Source organism: Hypanus sabinus, unplaced genomic scaffold, assembly GCF_030144855.1.
Source record: "Hypanus sabinus isolate sHypSab1 unplaced genomic scaffold, sHypSab1.hap1 scaffold_100, whole genome shotgun sequence".
NCBI classification, from domain to species: domain Eukaryota; kingdom Metazoa; phylum Chordata; class Chondrichthyes; order Myliobatiformes; family Dasyatidae; genus Hypanus; species Hypanus sabinus.
The window spans coordinates 553,372-579,987 of record NW_026779051.1 but is presented as its reverse complement, the minus strand read 5'-3'; the positions used below and the strand labels follow the sequence as shown (position 1 = coordinate 579,987).

At 46.0% G+C, this 26,616-nt stretch overlaps 1 protein-coding gene across 4 annotated transcripts; it reads right to left on the bottom strand.

Moving 5' to 3' along the window:
* Nucleotides 1-146: 146 nt before the first annotated feature.
* On the bottom strand, nucleotides 147-22,241 carry LOC132386100 (uncharacterized). Of its 4 annotated transcripts, none has more exons than XM_059958401.1 (6): nucleotides 21,907-22,241; nucleotides 7,999-8,091; nucleotides 6,996-7,162; nucleotides 5,921-6,092; nucleotides 5,756-5,821; nucleotides 147-245 (listed from the first exon to the last, which is right to left on the bottom strand). In XM_059958401.1, the coding sequence occupies exons 2-6, from the start codon at nucleotides 8,057-8,059 to the stop codon at nucleotides 163-165; spliced, it is 549 nt and encodes a 182-aa protein (XP_059814384.1). In that variant the 5' UTR covers nucleotides 8,060-8,091; nucleotides 21,907-22,241; the 3' UTR covers nucleotides 147-162. The 4 variants fall into 4 exon arrangements, with proteins under 4 accessions (XP_059814384.1, XP_059814382.1, XP_059814385.1 ...); XM_059958399.1 differs by lacking the exon at nucleotides 147-245 and adding an exon at nucleotides 3,217-5,538; XM_059958402.1 differs by lacking the exon at nucleotides 147-245 and adding an exon at nucleotides 3,217-3,783.
* Between the last annotated feature and the right edge of the window lie 4,375 nt (nucleotides 22,242-26,616).

The window sequence follows — 26,616 nt, the reverse complement described above, 5'->3', positions numbered from 1 at the left end:
GATTCAAAGCACAAAGTATATTTGTTGATTAGCTCCTGCACTGTGGGTGGGAGTTGTTGGGGGAGAAAATGTCACTGTCTTGCTCAGGGGATTGAGATAGTCAGCATCTTGACAGAGAATGCAGACAATCCCCCCCCCACCCCCTATCATCACAGATGCTGCTCAGCTTACTGAGTTCCTCCAGAAAATGGTTCGAGACGCAGATCTGCAGTCTGGTGTCTCCGAAAGTGTCCATGTTGCAAATACTCAAAAGATTCAAGATTGAAGATACACAAGTGAAAAGGGGAAGGAAATAATTGTTATTCTGGATCTGATGTAGCACAGGAAACTCAGATAAAGAACACAATGGAAAACACAATAAATATAAATATATACGGTACAGGAGTCACTCTGAACTCAGGTGGTGGTGGTGGAGTGGGGGTTGTCAGTTATGGAGGGGAGGCTTAGTCTGTGTGATGAAGGGAAAGGTAAACTTAGGTAGAAGGATAGGTAGATGGGGGAATGGATTAAGGGGTATGATTAGCTTATGAACAATAGTCTTATAGGTACCTTATGTTACTGATCAGTCAGAAAGGAACTCCACCCAGCAACAGGTGACGCACAAGGCATGTTCGGTCAAAGTGCTTAGCATAACTAAATATGGGTATGGTATGATTGAATGGACATCTTAAGGCATAACTAAATATGGGACATCATGTTCGAGAGCAGGGGGAAATGTCAGGGGGAGGTACCAATATGAGCAAGTTTGGCTGCATCCAGGCTGGCCTTGGCAGGAATAATTATAACTAACCAATAATGATTTTACATCTAATTGTATCTTAGCATGTGATTGAAATTATTCTAAAACTGTATTAACTCACGTAATTATAATATTTCCTGTAATGATTGCTGTTATAAATTGTGTGGAATTGTGTTCGGGGGAGGGCACTGTCTCTTTGGGAGAACATCTGTAACTCCCCCCATATTATGGTTTTATTGAATTCATGGTACCTTGCGTTATTGCATCGGGTCGATCCGCCTTTGACAGTTGGAGGTGTTGATCAGTCTTACTGCTTGGGAAAAGTTACTGAATTTGAGTCTGGTTGCCCTTCTGTGCATGCTATGTAGTCTGCCCCCTCACCGGAGAGGGGCAAACAGCCAATACCAGGATAGGTGGTAACCCTCCTGATGCTGCTGGCCCTTTTCCGGAGCCTTTCTGTATGTACGTCCCTGATAGAAGGTAGGCTGGGGGTGCCGGTGATGCACTGGGCAGTTTTGACAACCCGTTGTAGGGCCTTTCAGTCCGCCACAGATATGCAGCATGTTGGCCTGTCCTCTGCAGCACAGCTGTAGAAGGACGGGAGTGTAGATGTGAGTACAGATCAGACAACGTCTGTGGAAAGGGGAGAAAGGGGAGATGCTACCGGTCTGTGACTTGAAATACAAGTTTGAAAACCATGCCGATTACAGGTCGGGTGGTGTAGAAGAGAGCAGAGACAGAGGAACTTCGGTAGCAGGTGGTTCAGGATTTCAACTGTCACAGTTCCTGCGTAGAACATAGAACAGCACAGGAATAGGCCCTTCGGCCCACAACATTGATGCCAGCATAATGCCACATTAAACTCGGAAGTTTAAACATTCAACCCATTTAGATTACAGTCTGTAGTATCGTTCCTTTTACCAAAATGCATTATCATATGTTTTCCAACAATGTAGTCCATCTGCCAGGTTTTGTCCATTCTTCTAATTTGTCTAAGTCTTGCTGCAATCGCATTGCTCCCTCAGAACTACCGATCCCTCCACCTATCTTCATATGATCTGTAACCTTTGCCACAAAACCATCAATTCCATGATCTAAATCATTAACAAACCATCTGAAAAGTAGCGGACCCAATACTAACCCCTGAGGAAAGCCGGCAGCCAACCAGAAAAGATTCCTTTTACTCCCACTTGCTGCCCCCTGCCTGTCGGCCATTCCGCTGTCCATGCCAGTATCTTTCCTGTAACGCCGTTGGAGTTTATCTTGTTAAGCAGCCTCATGTATGGCAACATATCAAACGCCTTCTGAAATCCAAGTAAATGACATCCTCTGTCTCTCCTTTGTACACTCTGCTTCGTATTTATTCAATGAACTCTAGCAAATTCGTAAAGCAAGATTTGCCTTCATATAAATTATCTTGATTTTGACTTATTTTATCATTAGGCTCTAAATACCTTGAAACCTGAACATTAATAATTGAATTGAATTGACTTTATTTCTTACATCCTTCACATACATGAGGAGTAAAAATCGTTACGTTACGTCTCCATCTAAATTTGCAATCAGAGTAAACATAGCAATCCGTATGTGCAATCCCAGAAATTTAAAATAATTTATAGTCTCCAACAGTTTCCCAATCACTTCGGTTAGGCTAACTGGCCTATAGTTTCACAAACAAGAGAAAATCTGCAGATGCTGGAAATCCAAGCAACACACACAAACTGTTGGAGGAACTCAGCAGGCCAGGCAGCATCTATGGGACAGTTGACGTTTTGGGCCGAGATCCGTCGGCGGGACTGGAGGTAAAAGGCTGAGGAGAAGATTTGAAAGCTGGGGTGGGGGGAGGAGAGAAATGTCAGGCAATAGGTGAAACTTGGATGGGAAGGGATGAAGCAAAGCGCTAGGAAGTTGATTCTTGATAGAGACTGAAGGCCCTGGAAGAAAGATAATGGGTGCACCAGAGGAAGGTGGCAAGGAGATAACACGAGAGAAGTACGAGGGCATGGGGAACGGTGAAGGGGGAGCGGAAGCTTCACTGGAAGATTGAGAAATCGATATTCATGCCATCAGGTTGGAGGCTACACAAACGGAACATAAGGTGTTGTTCCTCCAACCTGAGTGTGACCTTATCCCGAGATTAGAAGAGGCCATTGATTGACATATTGGAATGGGAATGGGAAGTGGAAATAAAATGGGTGGCCTCTAGAGATCCCGCTTGTTCTGGCGGACACAGCGTAGATGCTCGGTCTCCCAGTCTACGTCGTGTCTCACCGATGTACAAGAGGCCACACCGAGATCATCTACCCCTCCCTCTGGTGTTCTCCCCACACCCTTTTTTTCCTTTTCTCCATGGCCTTCTGTCTCTTTCATTAAACAACTTCCCAGCTCTTCGCTCATCCCTCCCCTTCAAAGTTTCACCTACCACCTGGCGTTTCTCTCTCCCCTCCCACCCCCGACCTCCACCTTTCAAACCGACTCCTCAGCGTTTTATCTCCAGTCCCACCGGATTTTCTCAGGCCGAAACGTTGACTGTATTTTCTCCATAGATGCTGTCTGGTCTGTTGAGTTTCTCCAGCATTTTCTGTGTGTTTGCTGATAATTTCAATTCTTTCGCTTTCTTCATATTTTTTGTTGCCTTTTGTTAGATTTTAAAAGTTTCCCAATCAACTAACTTCCCACTCACTTTCGCTACATTATATTGCATTTCCTTTTCATTTATGCAGTCCCTAGATTCCTCCTAGGGGTTCATTTACATTCATCTCCCTAATAAATCTGATCTCACAGTCTGTCAGGACCATAACAGAGGTGTGTGGGATCTCACAGTGTGTCAGGACCCTGTGTGGGCTCCTGACCCTGTGTATGTGTGGGGTCTCCATTCAATGTATTCGGCTGTGATGGGGAGCGTAGGAAAACAGTGATTGTGGACATACTTACTTTAGAGAATGTGACAGTGGCAGAAATTATGTTCTTCAATAATCAGTAGATCCTCTGTCTGGCTGAAGCTGAGGTGAGGACGACCCTGGCCAGAGTCAACCCATCCAGATCTGCAGGGCCCGATAATATACCAGGTGGGGTTCTGAAAGACTGGGCAGCCCAGCTAACTGAGTTGCTAACAGATATATTCAACATCTCTCTGGAACAGTCCATATTTCACAGTTGAGTCTGCTCTCTCGGCAAACAACATAAGGAAAAGTGAAGAACAGGCTTGCAGCAATTTACCAAATCCATGGTGCAGGGAAACTGAGGGGTTTCATTGACCGGAACTGAACTGGAACAACATTAACAGTGGTGACAGGGACTTGAGTAGTTTGTAAGCTTCTATCAATGGACCCATATTTAAATTATCGTCTTTGCGATTTGTTTGTGTAAATGAGAGAGACTGAACCAGGGTTCTGACCAGGATTCCTTATATTTCTATTAAAAGTTTCTAATAATCAGATAAAACATGAGCTGATGCAATATTAATATGTTTTGTGATATTTGTCTTTCCTACGCTCTTTCCTCTGTTAAATGTGCAGTTGGGTGATCTAACTCAGTCTGCAGTGATGAAGCCTCACAATCTCTGAGCCCATGCACTGCCCCGGGCTCCGTTTTCACAGACAAGACGGGCTTATGGATGTAGTGAAGTTTCCAATCCAGATGGTCACAATATAACTAATTGCAATACTATTTATAGATATTTTCAGTCCTTTGCAATTTTCTTGCCGCAATCCCACACCCCTGGGTTTCCCTGTCCTAATTCCCATCTCTCACCCTCCCACAGTGTCCATCACACAACACAGGCAGACAGGAATTTCAGCTTCTGTGGACTGAGCTGAGGAATATGTCCCCCAGTCTCACCCTCTGTAATACTGTAGCAGTGATTGTACTAGGGAGTGTATATGTGAACACAGTGTGTTCATATGCTACTCTGTGGTTGAACAGACCAGTTGGGATGTTACCCGGTTTTCTAATTAAAGTGATGCTATTATTACTATTCTGTGACTGGAACTTCAGTGACGCCCAACTCTAAGAAACGATAATCTGCAGGAACCGGGGGATTTTAGAAACTGGTTAAGGGTGAGGCTGTTCAGGAGGGGGCACTGGCTGACAAGGGAAGGTTTTGACTTTTTGGTGTGAGGAAATATAAGTTGTTTTTGTTTTTTTCCTTTCTCCAGATCATCCCCTTCTCCACTCAGACTCCGGTGGAGAGATCTGTATTTGCAGGCCCCAGAGCGGTCTGACCACTTTCCTCAAACTCGGCAGATCTCTGTCCCTTTGCTCAAATGTCCTTTAAAAACTCTCCCTATACCAAACACGTTTCCCTGTGTCTCCCTGTGCTCCCTGTCACAGTGCCAACATTTACATGGTCAGATCCGCATGGCGGAACAACTTAGAGGCCCTGCCCAAATTACAACCGCTGGTGGAAACAGAGGTCAAGTTTCAACTTGATGAACTCTGCTTCGGCCTTGTCTGGACCAGTGCGTAACGCTCTGATCACCCCACTACCGGAGGGATTGTGAGGCTTTAGAGAGGGAGCAGAAGTGGTTTACCAGGATACTGCCTGGTTCAGAGGGCATGTGCTATCATGAGAGGCAGGATAAAATTAGTTTGTTTTCCCTGGATCATCAGAGGCTGAGGGAAGCTCAGACACAGGTTGACAACATAATGGGAGGCATAGATAGAGTAGACAGAGAGAATTGGTTTGTCGCGGTTGAAATGTCTAATACCAGAGGGAATACTTTGAAGTTGAGAGTGTGCAGAATGAATGGGGATGTCAGGGATAATCAGAGAGTCGTGGTTGCCTGGAACACATTGCCCTGTAAGATGATAGAGGCAAATTATTAAAAGCTTTTAAGAGACGTTTGGACTGGCACATGGATGTAAGAAGGATGGAGGCATAGGGACATGGTGTAGGAGGGATAGGTTAGTGATTGATATGTTTGATTTACATCTTAGCTCTTTCGGCACAATATTATTTGCCTTATGGCTTATTCCAGTGTTATAATCTTCAATGTTCAAAGCACATTCACTTACCTTTCAGCTCACTGAGAACCTCTTGTAAAAGTTGACCGGGATTTGGTCGATGGGAGGGATCACAACCTGATTGAATTTAAACAAATTGAGGAAATCATTTTTGTAAAATTGTAAAGTGAGCTGTGTTGCGATCCAAATTTAAATTAATGTCTGATATTATCTCACCATATATCTGTATTTCCTTCAGTATTTTGTCCAAATTTGGGACACCAATCCGCATTTTCACAAAGGTTTCCCACATCACCCTCTGGGCACGGGAGCCTTTCTCCATCACCAGGCTCAGGAGGAGTTTAGAACTGTCCGCCCGCTCTCCCTTATCAGCGAGATCAGAGATTTTCTGTGAAGAGTAACGGTGAACATATTGGGGACTGACAGATTCACACAGAGAATGAGAAGTAAATGATGTGCTGTGTAACGGGATCACACTGAGCAGTCACCCGGACGGGTGCTGAACCTGTCTGGACATGGACTGTACCTTCTCTGAGTACAGAGCACAGGGATGGACATTCACCGTGAACCTGGTCCACCAGTCAATGAGATCCTGGCTGGTCTGTGACCGCTTCATTGACGTGGCTCCAAATCCATAAATAATTCCTCACTGGATTTGACGGTGTAAAACAGAAATCATAAAATAACGATCACAGATGAAGAAATAAAAACAGGAGGGTTTTTACAACGGAGTGGAAGTTGCACAAAAGGTGATATGATTCATCTCCTCAATCTGCCAGTGATAGCGGATTACTGGCTGACACTTGACACCCTTCCTTTGCCTTTTCCGGTGGAGGTTTATTCTTTGATTACACACTACAACATGGCAGTATTCCCCGATCCACACAGTTTGGAGTTGCAGATCGTAACACAATCATCTCCACCCAGAACAGGGCACACTCGAGCTCCTCTGGCACCCACAGGTGATGCCCTGGTTCTCACTGACATCCTGCCGCCATGCTGCATGTTATTCCCAAACCGAAACCTCCCGTCATACTTCCATTTCATACTGTAAGCACACACAACTGTTACTTGCTCAACTCACTCTGAACACTGAGCAGCTACCCAGCAGTCCACGCGGTCTTTTCACCCCTTTCTATCACTGGTTCAGATTCACATGTGTGCGATTGTATGTACAGTATTTGTTTCCCAGTTGTTCTTTTGTCTAATTTAATATCCGATGAGTCAGAGCTCCAACACCCATCAGTCCTGTGATGTGTGAAAATTCAAACCCATTCCCCCTTCCACTCACCCGATGTTCCTCTCCACTGAACTGATTCTCGGCCGTTAACGCCAGGCTCACTCCGTGCACCCCTCCTTCCATCGCCTGCTCCAGCCCGTCCCGGTAGAAGTCCGTCAACTGCAGCAGCTGGAAATCGTCCCAGCTTGCCAGGAGCTCGGTGATCACTGAGCACGGGACTGTGAAGCACAATGGGGAAATTAAATAAATTACTGACGCCATATTGGGCAGTAACTAAAGATCACCAAACTCAGTCCAAAATATGCATATGCAGGTGGGGAGGTGGTAGGAGGAATGGGCTTGTGGTGGTGCCAGGGGCATAGGAGAGGGTATAGTTCCATGTGTTGAAGCTGCTCTTTCATGTCCCCGGGAATATACCGCTCTGTTTGGAAAGTAATCTGCTTATTCCTGAGAATATAGTAAACCATCACCATCACTCTCCTGGTCCTGCCCATCACCACCGCTTTGCTCTGGTTTGCTGTCTGCCTGCCTGGTCAAGCCCTTCCTTGGAAAATCTCTGGAGAAACTCACAAAATGCTGGAGGTACTCAGCATGGCATGCAGCATCTATGGTGGAGAATAAACGGTCAAAATTGCAGGACAAGGCCCTTCATCGGACTGGAAATAAGGGGACAGAAATTCTAGGTATTGCCACATTACTTTCTATTCCTTGCGGTCCTAATCCAAAACTTCAAATGTTTATTTTTCTCCACGGATGCTGCCTGACCTGCTGAGTTTTGCAAATATATTATGCGTCTTCTCATTGCCCAAATCTTTCAGCATCTGGAGAATGTCTTGTCTTCTGGAGTAACCCGCTATTTTAATGGGCATCACAATCTGCTAGAGGAGCAGGAGCAGACGGTAACTGTACTCCTTCCACATGTGTCTGTGATTCCCCCCGGAGATGTTAACTTCTCTCCCATCTCTCTGCTCAGTTTTGTGAATTGCCGCTATGAATTAAACCCAGACGCAGACTCAACAGAGTATTTATAAATTAAAATATTTCGACAACATGCCCGTGTCCTTTCCCGATGGTGACGTCACTGGATCGCCTCCACTGCTCGGAGCTTGACTCATTTTGAGGACAGGTGTGATCAGTTTCTGATGCTCTGTAACAAACAAAAAGTGGGTCAGATATTAATTGGGATTGCAAGGAGTACCCTGTTTTGTTTTTAAACAGAGTCAAACACCTCCAAACATCTTGGGCCTGTCCACTGAAGCCTTGACATGGCTTGGTCCACCTGCGCCCATCCACCCACAGTCTCACAAGTCCATTTCCACTCCCTCCATGGACTGTACACTGGGCCAGGTTTCTCCAGGGTATCTTCTCGCTATATTGCAGGCAATTCGCTTTTAGGAACCAGTCTTGTATCCTGGACTGGCAGTGATGTGTCAATGGAATGACAAGACAGATTGAGCAGAGAGCGCCCACTGCTTTGGTCCTCCTACCACTGGTGGCGCTATGGAGAGTAATGGACAGCTGTTACAGCAGTGTGGGGTGAATCATTTCTGCTGACCAAAGGGACATCTACTCCTCTCGTCACTGAATTATACAGATTTCTCAGTCATACCTGATTCTCACCCTTACAGTTTAACATCCCCTGGCATTGACACCTATGGCAATACACGGGTTGAGTCTATACAGAGACACTCTGACATCCCAAACAATGTAATGCCACATATACCATTACAACATCTTGTCCTGAACCACCACATTTTCTCTGGCAGGACTTTAAGACCATTATTATCACCTAAACTCGGTCACGATTTCTTTGACCATATCACCTATTATCAGACAATTACATGGCACCTTGTTAAGCACAATGTAGACCCACAATATATCCGAAACAGCAAGTTTGGAAAAGAATATTTGACATATATAAAACAAAATGCTGGAATTATTCAACAAGACATACAGTATGTGAATATTTCAGGTGGAAGCCCCTGTATCAGAAACGCAAAGGGAATCAGTTATACATTTGTTCTTTATTCTGTGCGGTACACTGCTGGGGACTGACGGAAGTCATCTCTGTTGTTATTATTATCTCAAACACGCTGGACTTATACTTGGGTATACTTCAGTTTCATCGCTTCAAGTTTGTATGTTTGCTGATTGCTAAGAAAGGATTGAGTACATATCACCGACATTTGCAACAATCATCACTGGAGCTGAGAGGACGCCATAACAAATCCGTGGCGTACCAGGCAACGCACATTAGTTTGGTTAGAATTCACTGCCGCATCCTCAACAGATGTTTCTCAATCAGCCGATCATTTAAAATATTCTGATGTAATTAATGAATACTTTGCTTCATTATTCACAGGTGAAAAGGACCTTGGACGTTGTGGGGATGACTTACAGTGGACTGAAACACTTGAGTACATAGACTTTAAGAAAGAGGATGTGCTGGGGCTCTTGAAATTCATCAGGTTTGATAAGTTGCCGGGACTGGATGAGATATACGCCAGGCTACTATGGGAACCAAGGGAGGAGATTACTGAGCCTCTGGTGATGATCTTTTCATCATCAATAGGGATGGGAGAATTACCAGAGGATTGAAGGTTACAAATCTTGTCCCCTTGTTCAAGACGTGGAATAGAGATAACCCAGGAAATTATAGACCAGTGAGTCTTACTTCAGTTGTGGACAAGTTTTGGAGAAGATCCTGAGACTCAGGGTTTATGAACATTTGGACAGGCATAATCTGATTAGGGATAGTCAGCATAGCTTTGCCGAGGGCAGGTCATGCTTTATGAACCTGATTGAGTTCTTTGAGGATGTAAAAAACACATTGATGAAGGTAGAGCAGTGAAAGTACTGTATATGGCTTTCATTAAGAGGTTAGCTGAGGTTTCCCATTGAAAGCTCATTCAGAAAATAATGAGTATGTAATCCAAGGAGACATTGCTTTGTGAATCCAGAACAGGCATGCACACAGAAGGCAAAGGACGATTGTAGATGGTTTGTATTCTGCATGAATGATGGTGACAAATAGTGTTCACCCATTCTCTTTGTGATTTTTACAAATGACTTGGATGAGAAAGTTGAAGGATGGGTTAGTAAGTTTGCTGATGACACAAAAGTTGGGAGTGTTGTGGATCGTCTGCAGGGTTGTCAGATATTACAGTGCAATATCGATAGGATGCAGAACTGGGCAGAGAAGTGGCAGATGGAGTTCAATACTGAGAAGCGTGAAGTGGGTCAGTTCGGTAGTTAAAATTTGAAGACAGTAAATATTAATGGTAAGACGCTTGGCAAAGTGAAGGATCAGTAAGATCTTGGGTTCTGTGTCGATAGAACACCTAAAGCTGCTGCCCACGGTGACAGTGTTGTTAAGAAATCATATGGTGTGTTGACATTCATCAGCCATGGGATTGAGTTCAAGAGCGTGAGGTAATGTTACAGCTATATATGACCTTGATTACACTCCTTTTGGGAGGTACTGTGTTCACTTCTGGTCACCTCTCTACAGGAAACAATATGGATGCTATAGTGAGCGTATAGAGGATATTTACAAGGATGTTGACTGGATCGGGGAGCATGTCTGATAAGAATAGTTTGAGTGAACTTCGCCTTTTCTCCTTGAAGCAACGCAGGATGAGATGTGGCCTGACAGAGATGCATAAGATGAGGGATTTGTTGCATCGATAGCCAGAGGCTTTTTCCCAGTGTTGAAATGGATAAAAAGAGGGAGCATAGTATTAATGTGCTTGGAGGTAAGTGCAAGGAAGATGTCACGGGTAAGTTTTTTTTAACATTGAGTGGTGGGTGTGTGGGAAGCACTGGCAGTGACGATTGGAGAGGCGGATACAATAGGGTCTTTTAAGAGACTCTTAGACAGGTACATAGCACGTATCAAAATAAAGGGCATGGTCCGGATCCGTTCCCCTTTAAATTTAGTTTGGTTGCATTATAATCCGGACCATTGACTCCTCATTCGCTTCTAATCCCGTTTCACGTGTCCCTTGAGCTTGGCCATTAGGGTAATTTACATTTGACCCAAACCGGCAGCTTATAAGCCCCTCGTTTTAGCTGTTCGGGGCGAGAGCGTTATGAAGCATTAGCAAGTCACCGTCGCCGCCACAGGTCAGGGTTATCCACCCCCACATTGCACTGCCGGAAATTCGCCTTCCTTCGCCAGGGTGGGTCCGGGCAAGCTCAACTGCCAGGGGTGAGTTTGAAGGTGGGAGTCCTGGCTCGATGTTCCGTGTCCAGCCCTCGAAGAAGAGTCCCGGCTCGATACCTGACCTGAAAGCGGAGTCCTGGCTCGGTGTGTCAGGTCCAAGTTTCCACGTCTCTGGCTGGGGCGATTCAAGGCCCTAGTTTCCAGGCCCAAGGTCCGCGGCGATCCAAGTTCCCTGTCTCCAAGCCCAGGGTCCCAGTCATGGCCGCGACGATCCACGTCCCCAGTTTCCAGGTCCGCGGTCCCTAGCTTCCTAGCCCAAAGTTCGTGTACCCCTTGACCTACTCGATTTCCCGTTTCTCTGTGTAGCGAGCAATAAACGCTATTTTATTGAACCAAAAAAGACGTGTTTGTGTCCAGCTTGTGGGTCCTCTCCCAGCACCCTTGCCCTCACCTTGTAAAAAAACCTGGGGGGAAGGTGGAAAACCAATCCTGATCGAAAAGTGCTTTTACAACAGATTTGAAACTTTCCACTGCCTCCACTGACAAATTATTTTTTCGTATAAAGGGTAGAATAGCATTGGTCTTCTTCTGGTGGGGTGGAACGTACAAGTCCTGCATTTTTTATATCACCCACAAGACAGAAACAGTAGTACGTTTCAACAGATGCTGTTCGACCTGCTGAGTTCCTGTAGCTTGTTTGTACGTGTTGATTTGACCACAGCATCTGCAGTATACTTTGTGTTACATGGTCAGCACAACAATGTGGGCTGAAGGGCTTGTTATGTGCTGAAGATTTCTATTCCTATGTTCTTTACATTTGACCTACCGAGGTGCCAAAGATGGCCATCACTAATCTAATCTCACCGAGTTATCTCAGGTCCTGTTGAATTTATTGCCAAGTGAGCAAGTACAGTAAGTACAGGTACAGAGAAACGCTGGTGTGTAGCAGGATTGCAAGCAAGTACATTCAGATAACACACAGAACAGCAACTATACAATTCTGTGTCACTAACAATATGAAAATACAGTCTGCCAGAGTTTGCCCCCAAAGTGGTGAATATCTTTGCTCATCACCACCCTGGGCTCAGACGAGCCCCTCATGTCCCTTCCCCATTGACAATGGGCTCCTTCCCCCATCCTACTCCTTGATCACCTCTCAGACTCCATCCTAACCAACCTCTCACACCACATTTATTCCCTTTGCCTCCTCCTGCTGGGATCACTCCCTCCCCGGGGGAACCATCATCAACCGATGGGCTGAGCAATTCTCAGTGATACATCAGACACTGGCCACAGGAGATACTTCAGAATCACCCCCAACTTCCCTTGGAGGAAAATGGATATAATTCAAAATGCTGGACATCGGATTTGTTCCGCTTTGACGGTGAGTACCACCCGGGAGCGGGAGTCGATATCAGCGGGGGTAATGCCCTCTCGGCTGGTCTGCCTCTACTATCGGGTGTAACTAGTGATTGACATCTCTTCGCACTAATGGGAAGAATGCAATTCCTCTGTTGACTATGGAGTGGGATGAGTTGGTCAGGTAATTGTTAGCTTAGCGGGTAAAGTTCAACTGTCTCAGCGCCAGTGTGAATGAAGGAACTGAAGACGGGACGTCAGGCATGTGGGGGCGCAGACGGGCGTCAGATCCAGTTGTGGGGAACCCATACGTGACATTAGGCATATGAGGCTGCAAACTGTTGCCAGATCCCAGTGTGGTGTCGCAGAGAGACGTCTCGCGTGAGTGAGAGCTTGTTTTCAAAAGCTGTTCAATGAACTTTTTTTTTTAAAGATTTCAGGGGAAAAAAGAAGGAAAATTAACAGTATTCATCACTGAAGCCAGTGTTGTGTTAGGGAAAGTCCCTGCTATGTGCCCGGCTTCACCATGTTGTTGATGGAGTGGGCAGTGTGGCCTCTTTTTTGAGTTGGGTCACCAAACCTCAGATGTTTCTGGTGAGGACTTACCAGTGTGATCTGATCTGAGGTGGTTCAGTCAGTGCTGTATCAACCCTTTTGACAGAGTCCACAACAGAGGTATAATCAGCAAACATATATAGTAGTTGAGCTGGGCACAGTCACAGGTGTAAAGCGAGTAGAGCATTCCTGTAGTACTCTGGTACTGATGGAGTTTGTGTTGGAGATGTTTTTGCGGATCTGAACTGAGTGGGTTCTACAAGTGAGGAAATCCAGGATCCAGCTGCACAAGGAGGTGTTGCGGTCAGATCTTGGAGTTTACTGATTAGTTTTGAGGGGATGATCATTTTAAAGGTACTCCGATAATTTTTACTTTGAACTTCCTCAGCATCCCTTATGAGATAAATGACATCGAGCTGCAGCTCCAGTTTCTTAACGCATTCTCTGAGGAGTTGCAGCTTGGTGCACCTGGTGCAGACGTGGTTATCTAGGAGGTTGGAGGTCCGCCACAATCTTCAACAATTTCTCTTTTTTATTTTAATTAATGCACAAACACTGACTGATTTCAAGATGTTTGTGACGTCCTGAACAGATTTTGCAATGCCCATGTTCATTAGTCTTTTCTTCATTCCATACAGTCAGAGTTCACCACATACTCCCCCCTCCCCACCTCACTGCCAATCTGTTTCATCTGCTCCTGAGCTCACTTATCTCTTCACAGAGGGGCAGTGATCAGAGAGCAAAAAAAATCATGCAACTGTCCTTCGTCGGCTGTCAATGAACACGTGGCTCACCAAAAACAAAAAAAGGCAGATAACAAAGCTCTTCATTGTAAACTGTGAGTTTAATCATTACCAAGAGTAATGCGGCTGAATTCATAACAATGAAAATAAAGTTGTAATGGCTCCTGTTACCCTGCTTCGTGCTGCATTTAATTCACCCTGTGCTGGTAATGCTTCTCCCGGCTCACTGCCCCCGGGGCCGAGGGTCCTCTCCCAATCCCGACTTCACAGACAATCCCAACGCAGAATGGAAAGGAAGCTGCAGCCCAACGAGGAACAGTGAGCATGCGGATATTGGCTGTTATATCATCAGTGCCGGGGTGGGGGTGCGGTGAGCAGGAGTGAAATCAAACCCACTGTGGGACACAGGATCCTGGGACTGCCCAGCATCGGACCTCCTCACTCGGGACTGGTCTCAATACTCAGATGTGTACACCTTTCTGAGAAGCTCAGAAAAATAGAAAAGGCTAAATTCTCACATAAATGGGTAATACACCCAGAAACATTGGCTGCATTTCGGCAGGCCATAAGAGTGGAATGGAGTCAAGAAAAGCATATACCCCACCCACAACGAAAGGACGTGACGGATGTAGATCTCACTGCCTTGTCCAAACGGGCGAGAGAAGGGTGTGCTTCCAGCATCAACGCCTCATCTCCACCCCTACCGAATAGCAGAACAAAAGGGGCTGAACGGCAGCTCATCCCAGGTGTTTCGGTGTGAAGGTCCCGGGACCCCGGCAGGTTCCGTCCAGGAAGCGGGGCGAAGGCCTCCAGTTCGAGAGTGTTAACGGGACTCCCTGCCCAGCATCAGACCTCCTCACTCGGGACTGGTCTCAATACTCAACGATGTGAACTTTATGCCTTTGCCATGCAGTCAGTGATCCAACCCCCGGCTCCTTCACCCAGGAGCGAGGGGCTTGTCGCGATCCCGAAACTGCAGATCATCGGCCGCCGAGCCGCTTCAACAATGAATGCAATAGAAACCACCGTCCATCTGGGAATATGAGCATGGCAATGTGATCAATGCGTCATCAGAGTGGTCTAGGGACTGTCCAGGGTAGTCTGCTTTTGGATGGACTGGCTGCAGTGTCTCATTGTTCAGGATTTTCATAAACGACAGTTTTATTGATGTAAACTGGAATTGCCAGCAGGGAAATCACAGATTGCATCAGGTAACAGAACACCTCTCGTCCTTGGTCTTTGTCTCCTGAGAAGCTGAACACTTTGACAATGTCGACTGTAGGTAGCCCTTACTCTAAAAGTGAGTGAATCATCCAGAACGCTGATCACTGAGAGGAATTATGTTTGTTGGCCATTAAAGTTTGCCCAGGGTGGTATGGATGGAGTTGATGTGGAGTTCGGGTGCCACAGTGAAGGAACCGGACAGCCGAACGTTCTGGCCACGGATGATGCCGCGGCGAACCTCCTGCAAAATCCATGCGCGGTGTCACCGGCGGTACAGTACTCTTGTTCGGGTGCCGGTGAGGAAGGGGCTTATCTTGAGTTTGTGTAAATCGAGGGCCGTCTGCAAAGAGAAATGATCCGGATCGAGCTCTGCTGGACAGCTAGAAGTTTCGGGCTCTCCAGTCTTGTAGCCCCGATTTTAGTTTTGCGCCTGAGCCGGGATTGTGGGATCAGTTAATTCTGTGTCCCCTCGCTGGGAAGGTGGATGTGGGTGAAGGGCATAAGTCTACGTGTATTGGTCTGGGCTGAATGGTGGGGCGATTGGCATCGTAGAGGGAGGGTGGGATACTGGGCGTATCAGATGCTGCGTGACTCGGGCAGGATGGGCACTTGGCCAATTAAGTTGTGAACAAGGGAGGATTTGGTCAGTTGGATCAGACAGCTCAGCTCGTGTGTCCTTTCAGGAAGCAACACTACTTTCTTCATATTAGTTACTGTCTAATCTAGTTGTTAATTTTGTGTTTGTTACTGAGCCCCAGAGTCTGGGACATCTGTCACCGTCATTGTCAGCGAGTGCAGATTGGGAAGGGCTAGTAGGTGTCAGGACACGGAGAATTACAGCCTCGTGTGAGATATAAATGTCCTCACAGTGGGTTCAGATCTGGCGGCATATCTGGAGTTGAAGAAAATGGGATCTTGTCCTACGCAACGATCACATTTCCTGCAGGCTAACAGGAATAAAATGGTTTTAACACAAAATTGAATGCAAACTGCTGGAAACACGGTACATCAGATTGGATGTGTGGAAAAAGAAACTGTAGAAGACCCTGTGTTAGAACTGGAACTGTCCAAGATGTTGCCCGATCTGCTGAACGTTTCCAGCATTTTCTCTTTTTACTTTAAATGATGCACTATTGACTGAGTACACGATGTTTGTGATGAACAAAGTCGCACGAATGTAAGTCCCACATTCATTAGTTTTCCCTTCAGTCCAATACAGGGTTAATACAGTCCTCCCTACATACTCCCCAACTCACTATCAATCTGTTGCTTCTACTCCCGAGGCCACTAACTCCCCCTGAGGGGAATTGAACACAGAGAGGAAAATGCGCACCACTCCCTACAGATCCTGTGGTTGTTCCTGGCCACGGAGAACGTGACTCTCCAAACATGACCAAAACAGAAAATAACAGACTCAACTTTAAACGCTGAGAGTCTCCGTCTGAGAAAGATTAACACAGCGGTCATTTGTTAACATTGAAACTAAAATTGTAATGGCTGTCTTTACCCTACCTCGTGCTGTATTGAATAAATCATCTGGTAATTTCAGGTAACAAACACCGATTTCAGAAATAACTCAGAGAGACAAAATACTTCACAATGAAGACAACGGTAGAAGAGAGACTGTTGATATTTATCATTGTGGTGACGGGATACGGGCTGGACTGAGGTTGAACAAGATGACTGCTGAATACTGAGGTGGTGAGATACAGGTTGGACAGAGATTGAACAAGATGATTGCTGTATACCACTGAGGTGGTGAGATACAGGCTGGACAGAGATTGAACAAGATGATTGCTGTATACCACAGAGGTGGTGAGATACAGGCTGGACAGAGATTGAACAAGATGGGAAGGGGATAAGCAGATGGAAGCAGATGGGAAAGCAATCAAGGATGCTCACTGATGCTCCCCCAGCAATACACAGAGACTACATTAATAGTAGGTACTTGGTCATTCTAAAATGACCAAGATAGAACAACAGGGGATTTGGCAAATACCCTTCTCCCTCAACCAAATGTTATTAACGCAACATGGAAAGTATCCCGTCCAAATACCTGACACCTCCGTCTGGCTACTGCTCTGCCCATGACTGCAAGGAACAGTGGAGAGCTGTGGACACAGCTGAGTATATCATAGAAACCAACTTCCCCTCCACGGCCTCTGGCTACACTTCCCACCGCCTCAGTAAAACAGGCCTTGTACTCAAAAATCACCACAACCTGGGACATTCTCACCTCACACATTAAACCCTTAAAGCATGTACCACCAGGCTCAAGGACGGTTTCCATTCTGCTGTTATAAGCAAACTGAATGCCCCCAGTGTGATAAGATGGAAAGCTCACCACACTGTGTTACTTGAAGTAACCTGACACTTTCTGCACTGCTCCAGAGAAAACAACACAAGTTTGTCCAACCTCTCAATATAGCTCATGCCCTCTAATCCAGGCAATATCCTGGTAATCCTCTTCTCACCCTCTCCAAACCCCAGACTCGGGCGATCAGAACAGTATGAAATGCTCCAGGTGTAGTCTAACAGACTGGAAATGTTCAATTTCCTTCTCAGCCAAATTGTTGACACAGTTGACTGGATCCGAACTGTCCCTACAACACACATTTTTTTGACATCCTGAAGGCCAACAAAGGTCTGGTTATTCCTTCTCTTTAAACACACAGACAACAGGAACAGGAGCAGGCCACTCGGCCCTTCTAGCTTGCCCTGTCATTCAATAAGACGCTAGTCCAGTCCACCCTTGCCCCCCCTCCAACACCACTCCAATCCCCACTTTTCCTGGACCATTGGCCCCGCTTGCAGGGCAACAGTCTGCCGGTTTTTGTCCCCAATGAGGCGAATCCCTCTGCTCGCCACCACCATGGGCTCAGACATTTCCACAGATGAGTCCCATCTGCCCCCACCGGGACAAACATCCTGTCCGCCCCCTCTCACACCATCTTTATTCTTTCAATAAGATCCCCCCTGTCTCCCTCCTTGTTCTTCCGGGATACCTCCCTCCCCGTGGAGCCAAAATCAGGCTGATGGGCCGAATGGTCTCCTCCTACCTCTCAGTGATACATCAAACTTCGGCCACAGGAGACGCTTCACAAACTCCCCCACTTCCCTCGGAGGGAAATGAAAATAAGTCAAAAATCGGGACATTCACTATGAGGTTTGTTCCGCTTTGACGGGGAGTTGGTGGGGGGAGGAGATATTGATCAGCAGAGATAACGCCCTCTTGGCTACTCCGCCTCCGCTTGGGTGTAACCAGTAATGACCTCTCTTCGCATCAAGGTGAATTACACGGCTTGTGAATACTCTGTGAGAGCGCTTTTGGAGGAGAAGTTACTGATTAGTACTTCAGCCATTAACTCGTCTCTGCGCGAGCTGGGTAGCGAGTGTATGATACCGCACATTTGACGACAGATCTCGGTGTGGGGAGAGGGGCACTTGTGCTTTAAAATACCTGAATGGATGTTTAATTTGATTTCCAAAGGAAAACAAAATCAATCATGGGAATCGCCCGGCTGAACTATCTTACTTGTTGAGTGGGCAGTGTGCTGTTTGTCTCGAGTTGGGTCACAAAATCCCAGTTTTTTGGGGGAGGATCTTCCAGGCTGATGCTGTTTCTTATCGTTTTAACTGGTGCAGTATCTTGTTGTTCAGTATTTTGAAAAACAACTGCTTACCAATGCAAACCAGAAACGCCAGCCAGGTCTGCACATCGTGTATTAGACAACAGAAGATTCTCAGTCCTGCAGCGTTTAAGTCCTAAAATCCATTCAGTCAGCTGATCGCTGAGAGGAATTACGCTTCTTGATTGTTAAAGTTTTCCCAAAGTCGGATGGATGGAGTTGATGTAGAAGCCGGGAGTGTCGCAGAGAAAGGGCCGGACAGCCGAGCCCACATCTTGTCTCTCCGGCTTTCGACCAATGTGGGGACGTCCGGCCACTGGGGGCTCCGCGGAGATCTCTTCTTAATTTCCCAGGAATATTCTGACAGTGTGGGTATGATTTCAATATCCATCGTTCCTTTCTCCTAATTTCATCTTTTTCTGCACTCTGCCCCACACGCGGTACCTCCCTGTTCTTTCGTAACCATGGCAATGCGAGAATTGCGAGAAGAACTCAGCAGTCCTGGTAGCATCCGTGGATAGAAACAGTCGACGTACCGGGTCGGAAACTTAATCACGAAAGGAAGGGGGAAGGGCCAGTTGATTGATTGATTAGGGAGGCGTCGGTCGTGGTTCTGATGGACTCGGGGCTGTGTTTCTGCAGCTGCCTGTCCGCGCTCATTCCTCACAAAAGAGTGGTCTTTCTACTGAAATTAAATCCACTTTATCCACCGACTAACTCTCATTCGGGAATGGGCAAATTCGCTTTGACCCTTTCTCTTGCAAGGAAAACGATAAAGCCTATAACCTGATATAGGATGCTGTAACCGGATGGCGTTCAGTGCGGTTCCGGGTAACCACAGTCTGACTTCCCGGGTGAGCGACAATGGATCTGACCCGGTGTGCTTAACCTGCACGGACAGTTCAGACTGAGATAAGGCAAGAATTGACATTTTCCGGCACCAATGGGAACCAAATAACTCGCACATCACCTGATGACAGATGTCTGGCAGATGACGGGTGCGCAAGATTTCCCAAATCGTCTCAGTGTGAGCCTGGGAGCGCGAGCGTTACGAGCTCTGCGAGAGAGCGCGTGTCGGGCAGTGGGGGGGGGTGGGGGGCGGGGCGGTGAGCCGGAGCCACGACAGCCCCAGGGAGCTTGCAATGGGGTTAACAGGGAACTCTCTCGGTCCGATACCGTGCTGTCCAGCACTCCAAGTTAGTCAACAGTTCGACCCCTTAACGCAGCTGGGGCACATAAATAACGCACAAAGCTGGACGTAAATAATTAATGTTTGATTTCAGTTCAAATACATAAATAAAATAGTACCTCCCTTCGCATACAGTCATTACAACGGCTAACATTAAATAAATCCTCAGACCTTCTCTAGTCAAGATATCCATACGCTTAATGGACCACACGAACCCTCAAGATTGCTAAAGATCATTGAATCATGGGTGATCAAATCTAAAGTGTCATTACTTATTCCCTCATATCCATCCCTGTAACACATCAAACCCACTGTTTATCAAGAATCCCGGGCTGAAACAGAATTACAGTTTTTTTCTTCCACTGGCCATTCAGAAGAAGAGTTCAAATTGAACACAATCAACACAGGAACAATAGATGTATTTGTCTGAAATCAGAAACTATGGAAAGGGGACAGGCGTTTGCTGTACAGAGCTTGCACCCTTGCTTTGAAACAGGTGGCCGTTGTTCTAGAGCTGATCATGATTTTTACCTAACCTGTGGAAAACGTAAATCATGCCAGCAGGAAACAGTTGGAACGCAAAAGGCACCACAGCCAGTGGCTTAAAAAGAAACAAATATCTCCTTGAATGCTGATCCAATGCACAGACAACTGGTTGACTGAAAATAAAGTTCTGCAATAAATATCAGAAGCGGAATTATTCTCACATTAATTCCCCAAGAATACTGTGTGTCGTTTCTTACAAATAGCCCCGCCCACCTCCCCGTACGGATCTCTCGTAACCATGTCAACACATGGGGTGCCGGGGGAATTCAGCAGGTCAGGCAGCATCTATGGATGGGTATAAACAATCGACGTCACGGACCGAGTCCCTTCGTCAGGACTAGAATGGAAAGGGGAAGAGGGCAGAGCATCGACTGATTTGGAAAGAGCGGCTTGTTGTTCTGTGAGACTCGGTGCTCAGGGTCTGCGAGCAAGCAGCAGCCTGTCCACGCACATTCTTCAGAACAGGGAGCGGCCGTTCTGCTCAAATCAAATCCAAACCGGTGCAGCAAAACACTGTCATTAAAATGTGAAGAAAGTTTAAGCCTTTCTGCTACAGGTAAAAGCGATAGAACCAATGACGCGATGTGAAGTACATTAGCTGGGGTCTCGAAGGTCGACGCTACTTGCTTCTATTGATGCTGCCTGGCCTGTAGAGTTCCTCCAGCATTTTGTGTGTGTTGCTGGGATTTCCAGCATCTGCTGATTTTCTCTTGTTTGAGAGAGATCGGTGACGAGTCACTGACCCGTGGCATATTTCTGTGTGCAAGCTGCTGCCTGTCCACAGGGCGGATCCTCTGCTGAAACTAAACAGAACAGTTCGACACTCCCCTTAAACTGCACCAAGTTGGCTTGATATTGTACTAAATTACTTCTGTTACAGAAAATAAAGCAATAAATACCCGATGGTAGGGAAAAGAAAGTTCCACAGTGTCTGCAATCTGAATGACTACTTGTTACAATTGCTAATAGACTTTGTGAGATTCTAGCATTTAATTTTACCTCAAACACCTATCATGTGTAGCTTTAATATCATAATTAGCAATTTAATTAAATAAGTTGCTCTGTGGCATTCTCCACTGCGACGTCCCAAACAGTAAAATCTCACAGTCGCTCTGTTATTCTGAGTAGTTAGTTTGTGTGTTTGTGTGTGTGTGTGTGTGTGTGTGTGTGTGAGAGAGAGAGAGAAAAATCGGAGAGAGGACCCAGCCTTGTCGCAGGGAATATTTTGGATATCACTAACCGTGCGCAAGGTTGATCTGCACTGACTCAGTGGAAACCGCCCTAGAAAATGTGTATGATTGAAGGTAACAAGGTCGCTTCCTTTAATGCATTTGGTCAATAATTAGTTCATTGATCTTGCCAGAACTCCTCCCAGTCCCAACAAATGCCGAGCCCCGCTGTAAAAGCTCACTGATTTGCAGAATCGGAGACAGAATTTACCTCTGATGTTGAAACCGGTCGGAGTTTAGTTCTGTGTGGATTTCCAGTCCCGACAAAAGCCGAGCCCCGCTGTAAACTCTCAGTGAGTTGCAGAATCGGAGACAGAATTTACCTCTGATGTTGAAACCAGTCGGAGTTCAGTGCTGTCTGGATGACAAATGTGCCGACCATGCACCGAGAATTCAGCCGGTGCTGCTGCTCCCAGGACTATTCGGTTATGGAGAGTCAGTCGCTGATTACAGATAGACAGGTCCGGATGATCCGGGGTTAATGAGGCAGTCCGCAGTTCTGGTTGCACAGCTCCTCACCGGTCTGGTACAAGTCGGTCAGCGGGAGGAGATGGGACTAGGACAAATGCAGCAAACACAGACAGAATTACAGAGAATGTGTGAACCTTCCCTCGCCGTCGCAAGTAGTTTCTGTCTGGACTTTCCATACAGATCTTACTTTTCCTCCTTATTCTCCTGTCGCAACCAGCTTCTCTGTTTAATTCAGCCTGTCCCAGCTGTGAATTTGATCCAGCCAGGTTCGGGCTCCACCCCCTTTATCAACGGGGATATCCGCTGCAGGGCGAGGTTCAACTCAAACACCCCACACCCGTCACAGCTATTTCGAGGGCAATTATTTAAGACATGACGAAGCAGGATTAATGAAGGAGAAGTGGCGTTACCAGGCAGTGCTCTGTCAAAACAGACGGTAGAACTCAGCTAGCGAAGCAATATGTGTGAAACTGAGAAATAAGAAAGGTATGGCCACATTAAAGCGGCTATATAAAAGACAGTCCAGCAGCCCTAGCGATTTCGAGGAACAAATTTGTAAGATCGCAGATTGTTGTAAGAAACTTAAGGTTGTTAACACTTGGTGATTTTAACTTTCCACATAATGACTTAGGAATCTCATACTGTAAATGGACCAGGTGGGATAGAGTTTGTCATATGTGTCGAAGAACTTCTCCTTCACCAGTACGCAGAAGTTCCAACAGTCAGCGTGCAATACTGACTCTTCCATTGAGGAATGGGGCAGGGCAGGGGGCAGAAGTTTGCGTATGGGAACACTTTGCATACAGTGAGCACGATGCCCGTAATGTCCACGTAAATGTACAGAAAGTTAGGCCTGACCCGTGGGTTGAGATTCTAAATTGAAGAAGGCGCAATTTTGTTGGTATCGGAATGGATCTGGCAAGTGTGGATTGAGACAGGCTGCTGCTTTGTGGCAAAAGTGTACTTGGAAGGTGTGAGGCCTTCAAAAACGAAATATGGAGACTGCAAGCTTGCAAGTGCCTGGCAGAATGAAAGGTCAGGATAACAAGTGTAGAAACCGTGATATGCAAGTGTTCCTGAAGTGCCGGTTAAAAGAAGAAAGGTGGTGCATGGCAGAGATTGGCAAGTTGGATAGAATGAGGCCTTTATGCAGTATAATACGTGCAGGAGAACACTGAAGAAAGAAATAAGGGAGGCTAGAAGGCATGAAGTTCCTCTAATAGACAAGGTGAAGGAGAATTATTGAGGATTCCACAAACATGATGAGAACAAAAGGATCGCAAGGGATACAACTGGAAGAGCGGAATGATAATCTGATGTAGCAGTATTTCAGTGGAATAAGGTATATTACCGTGTTATGAGAAAGGAGCTGGCCAAAGTAAATCGGAAGGAGCTGCTGACAGGGGTGTCAGCAGAATGGCAAAACGTGCGTTTCTGGAGAAAAGTGAGGAAGGCGCAGGACATGTGCATTCCAAAAATGAATAAATATTCAAATGGCAAACTAATACAGCCGTGGCTGCGAAGGGAAGTCAAAGCTATTACAAAATCAAGAGAAAGGGCTCACAACAAAGCAAAATATTGGGAGGTTTTTTAAAAACTTACAGAAAGCAACGAAAAAATCTTTAGAAGGGACAAAATACGAAAGCGAGCCAGCAAATAATATCAAAGTAGATAGTAAAAACTTTTTTTAAGTATGTTAAAAATAAAAGAGAAATGATAATGTAGTTGGTGACACAGTACACAATAATCCTGCCTGACGAACCTGTTGGAATTCTTTGAGAAGATAACAAGTAGGATGGATAAAGGGGATGCAGTGGATGTTGTATATTTGGACTTTCAGAAGAACTTTGACAAGGTGCCACACATGAGGCTGCTTACCCAGTTAAGAGCCCCTAGTATAACAGGAAAGGTACTAACACAGTTAGAGAATTGACTGATTGGTAGGAGGCAAGGAGTGGGAATAAAAGGGTCAGTTTCTGTTTGGCTGCCAGTGACCAGTGGTGTTCCGCAGGGCGTCGGTGTTGGGAGCTTTTCTTTTTCTGATGTACATTAACGATTTAGATGGTAGAATAGATGGTTTGTAGATGATACGAAGGTTGATGGAGCGGCAGGTAGAGTTCAGGAAACAGTTCTGATGCAGAAGGACTTAGAAATATTAGGAGAATGGGCAAGTAAGTGGGAAATGTTTGAAAATGCATGGTCGTGCAATTTAGTAGTAGAAATATATGTGCGTACTATATTTTTATAACGCCGAGTGGAGAAAATCCAGGAATCTGAAATGCAGCTGGACTTGTGCAGAACACCCAGAAGTTTATTTTGCATGTTCAGCCGGTATTGAAGAAGGTAAAATGTTAGCATTTATTTCAAAAGGTCTAGAATACAAGAACAAATATGTGATGCTGAGGCTTAACAAGGCCCGGGTGAGGCATCACCTTGAGTATTGTGAACAGTTTCTTGCCACAAGAAACACCTTTGGCTTTGGTTAACGAGCGGGTTGTTGATTTACACTGCGCCTGAAAGATTTGAGAAATTTATCTTTCTTAACAGACACCCATTCCAAATGGACAGAAAATGTGCAAATGTAAGGAGTGAGAGGTTGTTTGGAAATGGGCGCTATTGAGGGGGTGACGCACGACCTTGAGATGGGCGTCCTCACTGTTATTGGAATGGCCATCGGGGAGGGAGAGACAGGGAAACTGACAAACTTCACTGCAGTTAACCTGGCTGTCAGGGGGGAAAGATGGAGTGACTGAAAATTGGAACCAGTCAGGGAGTTATGTGGTAGGGAAAATGGGACCCAATTGGAATGATTTCCAATTTAAAAATATTTAAGGGAGTGCAGGCCAAAGCGCTGATGACATTCGCAAACTGACAATGACCTAAGGCAGAAAGAGTGAGTGGAGAAGACAGAGACTGTAGTGAATGGAGAGAGTGGGGGAGGCGAGAGAAATAGAGACAGAGAGGAGAGAGATTTGAAAAGGAAGAGAGAAAACAGAAATAAGTGGAGATTGGTGAGTAGAAGAGGGAGAGGGTGGAGGGAAGGAGGAGATAGACGGTGAGAGAGTGAAAGGGAACATGTTGAAGAGGGTGAGTGAAAGTGGGAGAGGGTGGTTACAGGTGGAGGCAGAGAGGAACAGAACGCTGGGGGAGAGGATGCAAGAGATTGCGAAACAGTTAGCTTCAAGGAAAGAGTTTGCAGCGTGGGCTACGGAGACCTGGACTGGGCGTAGGGAACAGTGCAGAGGTACATACAACTCTGTGGGGTGAAGGCAAGGTTAATGCAAGCAGGCTTTTTCCACTTAAGTTGGGTGTCATTGGACCTAGAGGTCATGGGTTAAGTGTGACATGCAAGCTGAAATAATTAAGGTGAATATAAGGGGAAACTCTTCGATCAGAGGGTGGTGAGAGTGGGAACTGATGGAAGTTGGATGTGGGTTTGATTTCCAATAACGAGATGCAAATTCACGGAGTCATAGAGACGTACAACACAGAAACAGACTTCGGCCCATCTATTCTGTGAAAAGGACTGCCTATTCGCATCGATCTGCCCCGGACCACAGCCGTCCATGCCCCTGCCATCCATGTGTCTATCCAACCTCCTCTGAAACGTTGAAAACGAGCTAATTTTCCTCTTCAGCTTTTCAACGTTCATCCGTCGCCCCTGAACACTACAACACAGTACAGGCCCTTCAGCCCTCCATGGTGTGCCGACCCATATAATCCTTAAACAAAACAGTAAACCCACACTACCCATAACCATTTTTCTTTTATCCATATGTCTGTCCAAGAGGCTCTTAAATACCCTTAATGTTTTAGCCTCCACCACCATCCCTGGTAATTCATTCCATGCACTCACAATCCTCTGAGGAAAGAAGCTTACCCCTGATGTCTCCCCTAAACTTCCCTCCCTTAAATTTTTTACATATGCCCTCTGGTGTTTGCTATTGGTGCCCTGGGAAACAGGTACTGACTATCCACCCTGTCTATGCCTCTCATAATCTTATAGACCTCTATCAAGTCCCCTCTCATCCTTCTACACTCCAAAGAGAAAAGTTCCAGCTCTGCTAACATTGCTTCATATTACTTGTTCTCCAATCCAGGCAACATCCTGGTAAATCTCCTCTGCACTCTCTCCATAGTTTCCACATACTTCCTATAATGAGGTGACCAGAATTGAACACAATAGTCTAAGTGCGGTCTCACCAGAGATTTGTAGAGTTTCAACATGACCACTCTACTCTTGAACTCAATCCCCCTGTTGATGAAGCCTAGCAACCCATAGGCCTTCTTAACCGCCCCTATCAACCTGTACAGCGACCTTGAGGGATATATGGATTTGAACCCCAAGGTCCCTTTGTTCATCCACACTCTTAAGTAACTGACCATTAATCCTGTACTCAGTCTTCTGGTTAGTCCTTCCAAAATGCATCACCTCACACTTGCCCGAATTGAACTCCAATCTGCCATTTTTTGCCCAACTCTGCAGCCTGTCTATATCCTCTTGTAACCTTCAATCACCTACAGCTCCATCCACAACTCCTCCAATCTTCGATTCAGCCGCA

Bases quoted from the DNA above. Each gene is read 5' to 3' on its own strand.
- LOC132386100 (XM_059958399.1), bottom strand. From the start codon at position 8,059: ATGAGTCAAGCTCCGAGCAGTGGAGGCGATCCAGTGACGTCACCATCG. The intron at 7,163-7,998 runs GCATGTTGTCGA...TGTGCTTCACAG, and splicing joins ACCATCGGGAAAGGACACGG to TCCCGTGCTCAGTGATCACC. The intron at 6,093-6,995 runs GTGAGTGGAAGG...TACTCTTCACAG, and splicing joins TCAGTGGAGAGGAACATCGG to AAAATCTCTGATCTCGCTGA.